The 15090-nt window shown below is 42.9% G+C and overlaps 1 protein-coding gene across 1 annotated transcript in view; it reads left to right on the forward strand.

The window, feature by feature from the left end:
• LOC310992249 (A disintegrin and metalloproteinase with thrombospondin motifs 2-like) overlaps nucleotides 1-15090 on the forward strand; it is a gene marked incomplete at its 3' end in the record, with an annotated part of 106698 nt that overhangs the window by 82908 nt on the left and 8700 nt on the right. Inside the window, exons 5-13 of the mRNA XM_083980268.1 lie at nucleotides 7073-7156; nucleotides 8965-9121; nucleotides 9937-10042; nucleotides 10254-10397; nucleotides 10835-10967; nucleotides 11723-11752; nucleotides 12856-12969; nucleotides 13071-13216; nucleotides 13440-13615. Coding sequence (XP_083836394.1) covers nucleotides 7073-7156; nucleotides 8965-9121; nucleotides 9937-10042; nucleotides 10254-10397; nucleotides 10835-10967; nucleotides 11723-11752; nucleotides 12856-12969; nucleotides 13071-13216; nucleotides 13440-13615 — 1090 coding nt within the window. The remainder of the gene's footprint in view (nucleotides 1-7072; nucleotides 7157-8964; nucleotides 9122-9936; nucleotides 10043-10253; nucleotides 10398-10834; nucleotides 10968-11722; nucleotides 11753-12855; nucleotides 12970-13070; nucleotides 13217-13439; nucleotides 13616-15090) is intronic.

Consider the following 15090-nt stretch of genomic DNA (forward strand, 5'->3'; position numbering starts at 1 on the left):
GAGTGTCAAAGTGTGCGTGTGTGTCCATGTGTGTTAAATGTGTGAATTGGTAATTCTACTTCCCACTCCTTTCCCATGTATTTATCTCTTTTCCTCGGGTCCAGGTGCATCAATGGACTAAGAATAGGTCTGACCATGTGACAGAAACCAACAGATGAGAATGTTTGAGCAAAATTACGCAAGTTCACATGTGCAGTGTTTTTTTTTATATATTTTTTTGGGGGGGGCTTTTTTGCCTTTTATTTGATAGTACACAGTAGAGACAGACAGGAAAGGGGGAGGCAGAGAGAGGGGGAATGACATGCAGGAAAGGTCTGCCCGACGCAGGATTCGAACCGGGGACGCCTGCGTTGAGGACTGTAGCCTCTACATGGGGCGGCCGCTTTAACCACTGCACCACGCACCGCCCTACATGTGTAGTGTTTAACATACTGTAAAGAACAGTGTCCACAAAGGAGAACAGCACAGTGTCTTAATGAAACTTATACAGATGAACTTCACAACTCTTAGTGGACCAGACAGCATAAAAAAGAAGAAGCCAGGCCTTTGTGTTATCTCTCTTTCTCTCTCTTTCATTCTCTCCCTCTCTCTCTCTCTCTCTCTCATTGAAAAAAATCATAAAAAGAGGATTTAATTTGAGATGATTTCTATGACTGAAGTGATATTAAAGAGATTTAGGGAGATGGATGGATTAACAGCAACTTAAGGCTTCTTCAAATTTTTGGTAAAAACGAAAAGTTAAAAACAGCTCTCACTGCTGACAAGAGGCTTCATAATTGTGATAGGACTTAAATTGGGATCAAGGTTATACCAACCAAGGTTATAGCTTCCTTGTTTAAACAAGGAGCAATGAGAGACTTTGATGCATCCCAGCATGTGTCACACATTCCCTCACACGCCCTCAATTACTGTATGCAGAATTTGATAAAACTTAAACAGGTTACAGGCATACTGAAGTGTATGAAAATTCAGCTACTGTACGGTACAGAAAATAACCGTAGAGACCAAAACTCTGGCTGTAACACATTTGTTTTTACTGTACAGTTTTGGTTATTTATCATGGGATACACTCGCTTATAAGGCCAACCCCAAGCACCATTTAAAGACGGACAGTTTTTGGTACACTTCTTTTCATCTTCAGCACGAACAAAACATTTTCCACAGTGAGGTAAACAGTTTACAGTACAGTTTCTATGACATTACATCAAATTTATAACAGAGTGCCTGTGTACTCTTTGTGGTGTGATGTTCATTTACATGACTCTACACTCGTTTTGTTGCAGCAAGTGCCTCTACATTCATTTCTGTGTGATAAAACATCACTGGGATATTTTGAGTGTTTAAAGTCATTTATAAAAACGAAGTGTTGTAGGAACAGCGTAAATCTGCTGTGTGCCAAATGCCAAGTGGCGGCCATTGTGCTGTAATCTTCCTCCGTGGTGATAGATTAAGTCGCCAGTAGTGATCTGTCTGTCTACCTGTCCGTTTCAACCATTAATGGAGACCTTTAGAGAGGTGCTGCACACTGTTAATCACACTTGCAATGGGTATGAATAGTCACTGCTGATTAGAGGCATGCTCGGAAGTGTGTGTGTGTGCATGTTTAATTTAAATGATGCATATTGGTTCACTGAAGTGTATTTTGTCAGCATCTTTATGCCTCCACTATGTGATGAGCATCATTTCTGTGGAAGCGGTGCAGATGGTTCAGTCTGGTCTTTACCAAAGCTCCTGGATCCAGAGAAAAGTCTTATTAATAAGTGGAAGGAAGAGCCGGGAAAGGGGAGGTAGCCCAGGTAATAATAGACACCTTGTTAGCTGGAAGTGTCACAGATATGTTCGGAGCGCTGTCAGACTGAAAGCTCAAATTCTGGGTCTCTGGGTTTTTAAATGTTCCGATGTGTTGACAAAAAGATGTAGGAAAGCTGTCCAAAGTCCTTTAATTTATGTAGCACTCCAGCCAAATCTATTAGATGACTCATTTCTGTGAGCAGCTGAGAGTGTTTTTAATGCATATTTTCAAAATGTTTCCTGTCAAATTTTCATTGCTTATTAAATGAGACCCACTCACCATGATGAGTTGATTATTAACACATGAGCTTAGTGTATAAAATACTGTGAAAATATCCCTATTATTACACAGTTATCTTGAATGTTCCTTTATGAGATTATTACTGTACTACTATGTTTAGTGAGGACCAATGAACAGACAAGCCCAGATATAAAAAAGATGGATTCTTTCTCTGTTTTGCATGTTAATATACAAGGTAAAGAGTATAATACCTGATGAAGGTGTGGACCTGTTGATGAGGTACCAGCAGATAATCAAGTGCAGATTAAAACTAGCAACCTTATCGCTGCCCTGTGACACAGCTACTCTCTTGTTCTTAGGTGTCAGTCTCAGTTATCTCTTCCTTATTCTGTCCTCTAAAACATTTACTACCTCTTCCTTGCATTGCTCTGCGCTGCCCTTCCTTTTCATGCTTCAGGTTTCGATTCAGTGTCAAACCCAGTGCCGAAAGTACAAAACAAACTGACTGCCTGACATGCTGTAAATGCAGAGACACAAGAGCAGCAGTTACTAATGTTTTCAGATGCTGCTAAAGGTTTATTTATGTTTGTAAACAGAAGTAAAACAGGCTTATATATTTCAATTATCATGTACATAAACAAATTGAATCCTTATAAAATGAATTAAACCTACAATATATATACAGTATAACTATACTGCTGATGCCTTTAATATCCGCTTTCAGCACTTTTCTCCTGCCTTCCTACTTAATTTTGTCCTCCTTCCTGCAGAGTAAAGTGACAGGCCCTGTCTGCATTATTTATCTCATAGTAATGATTTTGTGCCTTGCTGACCTCCAGGCCCGCATTACTTACTACACACACAGACTGACACACACTCACACACTCACACAGACAGACAGCTGGACAAATCTCGACTCACCTGGATACCTGTAGCCTGGGTGTTGGTACATAATGACACCTGCCATCGCCCTTCAGAAGCAGCATTAATGAGAGACATGCCTGTACAGTTACTAACTAGAAGCTGTGTGTGTGTGTGTGTGTGTGTGTGTGTGTGTGTGTGTGTGTGTGTGTGTGTGTGTGTGTGTGTGTGTGTGTGTGTGTGTGTGTGTGTGTGTGTGTGTGTGTGTGTGTGTGTGTGTGTGTGTGTGTGTGTGTGTGTGTGTGTGTGTGTGTGTGTGTTGGGTGTTTATGTGTGTTGGGTGTTTATGTGTGCATGCATGGGTGAGCACATCTCACTGAATCCGTGGGTGTGCTTGGGATTATAAATCGCTGTGGCACATCTGTCCTTTAGTGTGCAGCATCTGTGTGGAGGGTCCAACTGTATGGAAGAGTTAAAGCGCATGAAGACTAAAGATGGGACTGAACGTACTCTGCATTGCCTCTCTGCATGCACAAGTGTGTGTGTGTTTGTGTGTCTCATTAGAGTGGAACTTGTGGTGTCTGGGTCACCTGGAAGTCAACCGCTCCTAATTGGCCTAACAGTTGTCAAGGAAACGGGCTGGATCACGCCAAGTGCGAACTGACCCCACCCAAGTGTCCGTGTCATATCAGACAAACAAACACAGTCGTACACGCACGCGCACACACACAATCACTGTGTGTCAGTTCCATACACTTCAGCCTGCCAAGATAACAAGGGAGTGAGACAAATGTTACCAAATGAGAGACAGAAATACCGGTAGGTAGCCAGACAGATAGGCAAGATAACACACACACACACACACACACACACACACACACACACACACACACACACACACACACACACACACACACACACACACACACACACACACACAGTCTCAGACAGAGGGTTAAACTGAGAAAACAACAGAACCCTCTGTTTGGTGGTTGCCTAGCAACTCAGTGTATTTTTTAATGTGTGAAAGGAGCATCCAAAATGTGAAACTGAAGGTTGCTGGAAGAAAACCTCTCTCCGCGTCGTCCCCCTGTGACCCGCTCTCTGAAACTTGTCCCATCTGCTCGTCCACCTGTCGTATCAGTAACTGAAACCCATTATCAAGTATTAAAAGTTGGCCAGCCCAAGAATACATGTTATCTTCATATTTAGTTTGTTTCCCCCTAGACAATTTCTATAGTAGGCCTACATTGTGTTCAGTATTTGAAAGTAGAAAGTACATTTAAGTAGAATTGTGTGGCTGCTTTAGTATGCAGTATTTCCATTTTATGCTATATTACAGTATTATCCAACTTCATCACAGTTCTGAGCAATGTATTGTCTTTTCTATCCCATTACATTCATCTGAGTAAAATACACTGAGGATTAGGATTTAACATACAAAACACATGTATAGAATAGATGTAAACAATTAAATGTGACTGAGAAGACAACATTTCTCTGCAGTTTTACTTAGGTAATATTGAAAATGCAGGGAATTTACTTTCCTTTTCTTTTACAGAAGTAAACAATGTGAATTCATCTTATAATAAAAAACATTAAACAGCAATATGAAGTAGTCCTATAGGAACAATACTGTAGGACAATTATAATAAGCTGTCCCTTAAGATTTCTTGTAATTTCTTAAAGGTGTACAGAAAAGAAAATTGAATTTGAACCCACTTTGGGTCATAAAATTAATGTGATAACTCATCTTTCAGACGTTGTAGGCCAAACTTTGTGCAAAATTCTATTTTTGAGTAAATCCGGGCTGAAAGTGTGTATTTTTTTTTTCGCATTGGATAATGCAGGCGCACGGATTATACGTCAGCCTGTACACGATTCACCAGCCACTGATATTGGATCCGTCATCCGTCATTCAAACGTCTGAGACACGCACACACACACGGAGCTCGGGCTCGCCCCAAGCTTTGAATATCCCGCCCGCTTGATAACGACCAATCAAATTTGTTTTCCTCACTCGGGTAAACTCGTGTTGCAGCTCGTGACAACTCGGCGCGACAAACAGGACAAACGGCCATTTCTGTACACCTTTAAGGAGTTTTATCAAGCCTGATAAATTTACTCAAGAAACCGTGGTTTTGGGTTGGAGGCTACAAATGTGAAATCCTGGTTGGACATCTAAAGATGTGAAAAGCAGACAGCAGAATTGAATGAAAGACACATTAGAAAGTGTAGGTTCCACTGTGTTTGGATCTTGACTTCATCGCCTGTTGCATCAGTTTTTACCTTTTTTAAAAAAAAATCCATCTCCTGCAAACCCAACAAGTACTGGTGCAAGAACTCTTAATACTGTACTACTGAACTGCAGTTGTGAGTTGGCTTACAATGCCTTTATAATCACAACTCTTTGGTATTTTTCCCTCACATAATTCTTTGTTCCACAACTGAAGGTCAAATGGTCCCAGTTAACGTCCAGCAGCTCCAGTCTCCATTAGCTCTACTACTCCAGTTTGGAAAACTATGGATTCCCACAAGATGCGACTTTCCTAGTGTAAAATGCCACCTCAGGAACGCTAATGGTGTTTTAGTGATATTTGGCCACATTAAGTTAGCTCAGAGGTCTGGCACCAGTTCACTCAACATTTCAGAAGGTTAATTAGTAAATCTCACCATTTACCAGGCAGATGGTCCTAATAACACAAAGGTCATGCAGTGCTGCAAATCAAACATGGCTTTATTATGCGGTGTCTGAACATGACGTGAAGCTGTTGAGGCTTTACGTCGCAGACATGTTTATATGTTGATGTAATCAAATACTTTTTTTCCAATGGGAGAGCGCTCTCAGTTGTTCCTAACAGGAAGCTGCAATTTCCAACTTTACACCACCACATATGGAAAAGAGCATTAAGTTACTCCAGACCCTTCTCCGCAGCTCCATGCAGCATTTGTTTCCTAAGAATGCGTTGTTTCCACTGCCGTCGAAGCTCTTACTCTTTCCTCACGTTGCCTCTGTGCTCCCTCTCTCCGCTCTGCGTCTTGTCTCTTCCCCTCTGCCTCTCTGTCTCTATTCATAGAATTCCTCAACTCTCTCTCATACCTTTCTCTCACTGGATGTGTCTGCAATTTTTTCTTCCTTATCGCTGTACCTGTGTGTGTGTGTGTGTGTGTGTGTGTGTGTGTGTGTGTGTGTGTGTGTGTGTGTGTGTGTGTGTGTGTGTGTACAGTACTGTATGTGTCTCTTTCTCCACAGCATGTCCATCAGCCATCTCATTATTGCTGTCTGTTTTTACATCCCTTTGCCTCATTAGGCACCACACACAGCCACTGAGGACAGCAGGCCTCAACTCCCGCGCCAATTTACCCCCGCCCCCCTCCCTCTCTCTTTCTCTTTCTCTTTCTCTTTCTCTTATTCACTTTGAGTCTGTGTGAGAGTGTGTGTTTTTACCGTCTTACCTTGTTCCCTTGCATTAGCCTCTTTCCTTCTTTTGCATCTTCCTCCCTTCATCTCCACTCCCATCTGTGCTCATGGGAAACTGAGTACCTTGCACTCTTCCGACCCTCATGTTTTCTAATTGGGAAAAACACTCTAATAGAAATATTACATGAAAAATAACTAACTGAGCATCAAGTGCATCTTTTCTAAAGGAATAATTTGACCTTTTACAAAATAAACTGATTCATTTTCTCACAGTGTTAGTTGAAAAGATTGATATGCTTTTATATCTGATCATGTAATGTGAGGTTGCAGCCTGCAGCAGCTTACTCTATTATAGCTGATTTTTACACAGCTTTTGCATAAATTACAAGATATGCATGTCAATAAATAATCTTTAGTGTTGCCAGTACTGTAGGTGACTTTTGTTATCTTTTGACAAACCAGACTATTTCTCTCATGTTTTCAGTTGATTGTGCAAACCTAAGATAATCAGTTAGCTACCTTTGTTTTTTTGAACATGTATGAGAGGTGTTGATCATCTTGGCAACTGTATTTTTCAAATGATGAACTATTCTTTTGAAATGTTATCAGCAACAAAGTTGCAGAGTCAGACTACTAACTGTTACTGATTATTAATAAGAGATTAGTTCCCATATGCAGACCAGGTAGATTTAGATTATCTATGAAACTGCTACTGATTTTTGTTTTTTGCTGTTGTGTTTCTTTGTCTGTGACTCCAGGTGAATGAGATCTACCATGACCAGTCTTTGGGAGCAAAGATCAATGTGGTGCTGGTGCGGATTATAATGTTGGGCTACGGCAAGGTAAGACCCCACACGGCGCTGGTTCTAGGGAGAAATCGAGTGAACTGCTGTTCCTGGAAAGTGCGTGCCTTGTGTCTCTGTCAAAACCATCTTTGATCGCAATATTTTGCTACAGTCACTTAAAGTACCTACAGTAAGCACAGCACAAGTCGTACACACACTCATAAACAAACACACACACAGACACACGCGCACACTCATCAGCACGCACTGATGCCCGGAGCCTGTTATTCCAGTGGACTGAGCAAAAGAGGAACTAAAAGCATGCAGCGTCTCAGGGGAGTGTTTTCAAGTCGCACGCCTTCACAGTTCAGCACCAAAGCACACTGAAACTCTGCCCGTTATGCAATCAACCTTCCTCCCAGTAGGCTGCAGCAAAGAATCATGGGAAGTCCAGGCAAAGATAAACAATCAATGATAGCCCTCCCTCATTCATAAACAGAGAGACCATATGATGGGGGTTGCATCCTTTTCTTCTTGACTGTAACTCTATCTGCCTGCCTGTGCTGAGAAGAGAGAAAGAGTGGGAGAGAGGGAAAAAGAGATAAAGCTGGAGATGGCAGGAATGGAGGCGGGCAGGGATTACCCCACAGGATGATACAAATGATTTTACTGCTGGATAGGTGCTCTGTGATACAGTTATGCTGCTGTGGCCTTATCTCTTCCTCTGCTGTCTACAGTCCCATTGGAGCCCGGGAACACACACACTCTCTCTCTCTCTCACACACACACACACACACACACACTTCTACATTGGTCATTCTGGGCCAGCCCCTATGCAGCTTCAGCCAAAGCTCCAGCTGTCCATCATCCCCAATTACCGTGGCAACAGAGCTGCACCCAGACAGCCTGCAGATTGGCTATGTGACCCTGAATGCAGGCACACACACACACACACACACACACACACACACACACACACACACACACACACACACACACACACACACACACACACACACACACACAACATGTGCACACAATACACAACATTACAAACATTTTAAAAGATGATTAAAAACACACTGAAACACACACTCGCACACCTGATGAACATGAAAGGGTGCACACACGTGTGCCGGCCGTTCACTCTGTCTGAGGGGCGTTTGTGCCGAGCGCAGACTTCACGATCCATCATGTGTGCAGAGGCAGGGCCATATGTCTTCACTGCAGCTCACTCACACTACACAGACTCCTCGCTGTTTGATTCAGCTGTGCATTGTACATGTGTGAAAACATAGAGGAAATGCAGAAAGTGAGGCAAAAAAGGAAGCAGTGGAAGAGAGAGATGGAAAGAGCAGAATGTGATGAGGGGAGGGGGGTTCTAATGAGGAAGACCATGAGAGGTGAAGGTGAATGTGAGGAATTGCTGGCATCTTGGTGGTGTGTGTGTGTGTGGGTGTGGGTGTTAGTATTATGCATTTTATCATAAGTAAATATTCTGTAATTGGACATGTTTTTGACTATTAGTGCATAGCTCATTAATAGGCAGCTCTGTGTACAGTTTCATGTTCATTATTGAAATCATCAAGATTACACGATAGCAACATTCAGTGTGTGTGTGTGTGTGTGTGTGTGTGTGTGTGTGTGATTGTGTTGTACACCTTCACAAGATGTGCTGACAATATATAACATTGTGACACTGCCCTCTACAGGGTTGAATAAAATCGTGTGGTACCAGAACTCAAACTCAAACTCAAGTCTTGTTCCCTGTTTTTGTCTAATCTTTATACCCTCTCCTCTTACTTTCCTGTCTGTGGACATGTGTGTTTGTCTGTCTGTCTGTGTGTGTGTATCTTTCCCTGCAGTCCGTGAGTCTGATTGAACTGGGGAACCCATCACAGAGTCTCGAGAATGTGTGTCGCTGGGCCTTCCTGCAGCAGAAGCAGGACACAGGGGATGCCGAGTATCACGACCACGCCATCTTCCTCACACGACAGGAATTTGGCCCCACGGGCATGCAGGGTAATAAAGAAATGTGCACACTTTAAAGACTTCCTAATCTCTTCTGTTTAACATAGTACATATTATCCAAGCAGCATGCCAAACCTCTTGAGGACCTAAAGCTCATAAGTGCCCATCAAAAACTCCCCTCTTCCTTCCTTCGCCCTGTACGGCTGCATAGCGCACTGTGGGTTTGGTGGTTGGTGGTTTTCTGTGCAGCAGAGTGCAGACTAACAGGCAGGCCCAGGGGAGAGGCCTCTAAAGGCAGTGGCCTAGCTATCCAGAAGCCCTTCAGCTGCCCTTGGGCTCAGCCTTCAGCAGCAGAAAATCAATAAACAGAGCAGGCCAGCCACAGCTCCACAATTAAAGGCAGTACAGGACAGACAAGCACACAGGGAGTTGAAGATTGGCATATGTGGGGGCGGAGGGCGACGGTTTAGGGTTAGGATTAGACACACAAACACACACGTATTTGTCCCTAATGTATGTGTATGTGACTGACCCCCATTTGTCTGTATGTTGTGGACACATACAATTTATCATAGATCAATTAATCAACAATCAGTGGTCTTTTGTTGATGTGAGTGACAGATGAGTCCATTTACATCGGTTAAAGAAGCCAAATAATTAAAAAGATTTCTGTTGTCTCTGCTTCTTTCTGATGAGTGTATATAATTATGAAATAAAATAAAAGAACTGGACAAATAAATCCATTTGTATCTCTTACATTCAGTTTAATATCAAGCATTGGAATGGTTTTTGCTATCCTCAAATGTTTCAGTGCAATATTTTTAAAAAGATTTGAAAAGATTTTGTCTCTCCTTCTGGTTGCCTAGGTTACGCCCCAGTGACAGGCATGTGCCATCCGGTGAGGAGCTGCACTTTGAACCACGAGGACGGTTTCTCCTCTGCTTTTGTGGTGGCACACGAGACCGGACACGTGTAAGTGCACTGCCATAATGATCTCCTCGAGCTCGCTTACATAGCACAGCAAAAGACAACAAAGCAGTCAGGACTTGAAGGACTTTATTGATTAGTTATAGTTTTGGTCCATTGGACACCTCAGCCAATGTCTGATGAGAGGGCACTGCCTCCCTCCTTTGTTCCTTCTTCTTCTCCGTCCTCTTGAACCCCCACCTCTCCCTTCGTGCAGGCTGGGGATGGAGCATGACGGCCAGGGGAACCGCTGTGGAGACGAGGTGCACATGGGCAGCATCATGGCTCCTCTGGTGCAAGCTGCCTTCCACCGCTTCCACTGGTCGAGATGTAGCATGCAGGAGCTGGGACGCTACCTTCAGTGAGACACAAACACACTCACAAACTAGGATTTTATCACAGATCAGATGGCATTTGCGTGTGATTAATATGTTTTAGCCAATAATTAGTATTTTAATGAACCTGAATGTTATTACATTAGGTAATTGATCAATTCAATTGTGAAAATGGCATAGTAATGTTTTGTTAAAGCATGTTAATGGTTCATTAAGTGTGAAAACATTCACAGGTTTCAGTTTCTCAGACCTGAATATGTTCTGCTCTTCTTAGCCTTATATAATAATAAATGAAATATCTTTCACATTTTGCTTTTTGTTCGACAAAAGAAATGCTTTGAAGGTCATTTGCCTTTATTATATAATACTTTATTCACTGTGTGATCAATGACTTTAGTATATGGAGCAAAATAAAGAAAGAGAGACAAATCTCATTGCATTTTTTTTTCGTCTGCTCTTGCAGATCCTACGACTGTCTCCGTGACGACCCCTTTGACCACAACTGGCCATCCCTTCCTCAGCTGCCTGGTTTGCACTACTCCATGAATGAACAGTGTCGCTTTGACTTCGGCGTGGGCTACACGATGTGCACCGCGGTAAGAGATCCCCATAGTTTGACTTTACCAACATAGCTAGCTTGTACTAACTCTTACTACCTGCACTGGTATTGTGAGGGACATTTTCAAGGCAACTTCTATTGGAGTTGCCACCAGCTTTATCAAGCTTAGTGTCATTTTATCTCCTGAGATGATGCAGCCTTTCAGAGGTGGGGTAGACCCACTTTGAACACAGTCTGTTCAGTGACCCATTCTGAGTTAAAGATTATCTGATAGATACAGTTTGAGCTCTAAAATGCTCCTATAGTGAACTCAGCTCAGCACTGAAGTCTATCTCTGATCTACTCTGTAACGATATGAGAGTCACACATACATAGCTGTTCACATTCTTCTGATGTCCTCTGCTTTCCTCTCCCGGCCACTGGTGGGATTGACATCTTGCTTAAAAGCAGGTAATTGGTTTTGATAGCTATTTTTTTTTTCTGTTGTTAATGTTAATTACAATAGATCATCTTTATTTGAACTTCCCACTTACCTTGATACCACAGTGCCTTTACATGAACCTGTCACAAAGAGTACTTTTCTAAACACACAGTAGATGAGCTTCACTCAGCCGCAGCATCCTGGTAGGCATCTTACCTCCCCACGTCACCCTCACCCTCTCTATGACTGTGAAGCCACTGTGGCACGCTGTTGAGAAGCTGTTGCTTGATTTAATAAAAAGGGCTTGTTCAGGGGCTTTGCACACATTGCTAGATTACCCTCTATTCTCTTGTCAAACCCATTCCCCTCAGCTACAAAAGGCGGGCCAGTCAGGAACGCAGGTAAGGTGACCCCACCTCCCGGAAGACATGTGGCCCGTCATTTGTTTTCTCAGATTTTCTTTTTCTATTTGTCCTCTGAAGTTGTAATTGTTCGTAATGTTGCTCCTTACTTTTCTTTTTTACTGTACTTTGTTTCTCTGTTCTACCCATCGTCATGTTCTGGACGTTAGTCTGCAGGATTCTAAAACGCTCACATTTCAAGAGACAGTGGCTTTAAAATCCCTAAAAAAAAACACTGTGACTCTTCTGTTGAACTGCACCATACCCCAATTCCTTTCCTGCAAATCTGTGTTAAATCAGTGCAGCGCTGGCAGGAAGAGTCTCATTATATTGGCACTCTTCTGACCATAAACTAGTGGAAAGGTTGGAAAGATGTCTTTCCCATCCAAGGGGAAAGGGCCGAGCCAGAACAGAGGCTGTTTTTCCATGTTTCACTTCAGCTTTTAGGATCCTCCAGTCTGATGTCATTGGTGATTACCTACCACAGTCTAGCCATTGATTGTGACTCGCTCTCTGACCTGTAAAGCCCCCCCCTCCCCCTCGGGTCATGGTGGGTAGGGAAACCTGTGAAAGGAGGGAGGAGGGCACGGCTCCGCAGACACTGGACTGCAGGTTACTTTTGTGGAATCCTCATCAATGGTTCATATCAGACAAGGAGGAGAATTTGGTCCTTGATCTGTGTCTAGGGGCGTCATAGAGGTCACTAAGACCTCACCTATTGGCCTTTTTAACCTTTGGCCCTCTGCCCTCTGACCTCCCTAGTGACCTAATTAAACCACAGCTGTCTCATTCTGAGAGTCTTGTCTCTCTTGTTCATCCTTTGGTTGAGTTTGCATGAATGGCTGTGTGTTTCTCAGTGGAGCGTAGTGTACAGTGCAGTGACAGTGAAGGGTCAGTGTCGTTGTTGGGTACAACAGTTGTGGTTATTGTTGTTGTGATATCTCTCTCTCTCATTTCTTTTATTTCCTATTCTCAGTGTTTAGTCTCATTCCAGCTGTCTCATGATGGTTGATTGTATTTCTGAAGGTCAGTCTGTTACCCAGTGTGTGCGCACTGTCCATTTGGACTTTTGATTGTAAGGAGTCTCTCTTTGTGCCCCGCAGTATCGCACATTTGACCCGTGTAAGCAGCTGTGGTGTAGCCACCCAGACAATCCCTTCTTCTGCAAGACCAAGAAAGGACCGCCCATTGACGGCACCATGTGTGGCAATGGGAAGGTATTTATACACTACGGTTCTTTGACGCACATTTTGTCTGAGAAAAACCATTTGTTGGCCTCATGAAACCACATCTGTCTTTTGTTCTTGGCCTGTCTCAGCATTGCTTTAAAGGTCACTGCATCTGGTTGACCCCTGATATCATAAAGCAAGATGGAAACTGGGGTACATGGAGCGAGTTTGGCCAGTGCTCCCGCACCTGTGGTGGGGGAGTGCAGTTTCGCACACGTGACTGTGACAATCCAAGGTAGGAAGCTGTGTGTGGAAAAAGTCAAATTGTCAGATTTCATTCTGTGTTGAAGTATGCATCTTGATAACTGTAGAGAGGCACTTTGCTTCATTGACATAGGTCATGATTTTTTTTGTTGTTGTTGTTAAATGTATTGTTTCTAACCCCGGCTTTCGCAGAAGTAAATCATAACACATACCTAGACGGATAAAGATATTTATGTGTTGCCTGTCCTCCTCAGACCAGCCAACGGGGGCCGTACCTGCGTGGGGGCGACCTATCAGTTCCAGATGTGCAACACCAATGAATGTGAAGATATCTACAGTGACCCACGAGAGGAGCAATGCCATGCTTGGGACCCTCGCTACGAACTCCACAGCAACAAGCACCACTGGCTGCCTTATGAACACCCTGACCGTGAGTATCCACCCAGGCTGAACAAAGACACCGACCTGAGGAGTGCACACCCTAAATGATGGCACACTGTGGAAGTTGTGTGAATGAAAACCAAAAAGGCGAAGGAAACACATAATTCATGAATGTGGTTGGGGTTTCGAGGGTTTTATATATCTTTATGTAGGTTGTGCTCTGTTATGGCCACTGACATCTGGCTGTCCTGCAGCTTTGAGGTGTGCCTACGCCCTCCCATAAAAACACACCATGTCTTTGAAAATCCTTTTAAAAAACAATCTTCTTTGAACCTGGTGTCTTTTCTTTCCCCACCCAAGTCATGTGAACTTCTCCCAACCTGCCCTCCTTCATCTTTTTCTCCATCAGTGTAGCTGCTATCAGTCAATAAACTGTCAATTCCCAGTGGGATCACATCCTGAAGTTCTCCACTTAATATCCAAAAACCTTTTTACATTTTCTTAAAAGTTTGAGTGTGTGGGGTGTGTGGGGTGTGTGGTTGTGAAACCTAAGTGGAGGCGTCACTGCTTTCCTGATATGTATTAAGTCATCATCCAACAAAAGGGCATCCCTAGAGAAAAGTGCTGAGCTGTCTCCATATCTTATCAGGGGTCATGGTACACGCACTTGGCTAAGAGGCGCTTTGCTAAATTGTTTTTTTTCTGTTCTTATCGTTTCTAAATGCCATATTTTTCAGCAAGGCTTTCTCAGTCTCAAATTACTTTTTCTTGTGTGTGCGCTGGCACAGATGTGCGTGTCTGTCTGTGTGTGTTTGTGTGCGAGAGAGAAAAAAGTGAACAGGGAGGTGAAATTGAATTCCATTCATGGTCTGTCATCTCCTGAGTTCTAGATAGTGTGAGGAGAGAGAAAGAGTGTCTGCTCCGAGTGTGAAATTGTAGTATTTGTTTAGAGACGCTTGACACACTGTTGGTTTTTTGTCTCTATTTGGGTCTATTCCCGTGTCAACAGATATACTGTAAAATACTCCTGAGCAAAGAAACATCAAACATAAGGCTGCCCTGTTTGTGTGTCTGTTCAACCAACTGGTTGGAGGGATTCCTCCAACCCTGTGGTCTAGCACATTTTTAAAAAGCTCAAAACTGTTCACACACAAATAACGTAAGATGTCTCCCGGGACACCACAGCGGTAAATCATGGGGGAGGGCCCTCACTCAGACTTTAAAATCAACACTTCACACCTCCTGAAAACTGCAAAATTTACTGTATCCATAGGTAATAACTAATAAAATTACGACAAATTAATTTCTGTCTCTCTAAACTCTAAATCGCTTCAGAAATTCTGACATTTTTATATCTGTTTTCAATAGTTTCCTTTTTCATGGCATACAATTTATCTGTGTGATGGTTTATAATCACTTGGATTGAATGGCTGACATGGGTGTACTCACATGTATTTATGCCCATGAATCTATAAAGACGTATTTTACATGAATCTGCACTGTGACATATATTACACCTGCACA

This window comes from Trachurus trachurus (assembly GCF_905171665.1).
Source record: "Trachurus trachurus genome assembly, chromosome: 10".
Lineage (NCBI taxonomy): Eukaryota > Metazoa > Chordata > Actinopteri > Carangiformes > Carangidae > Trachurus > Trachurus trachurus.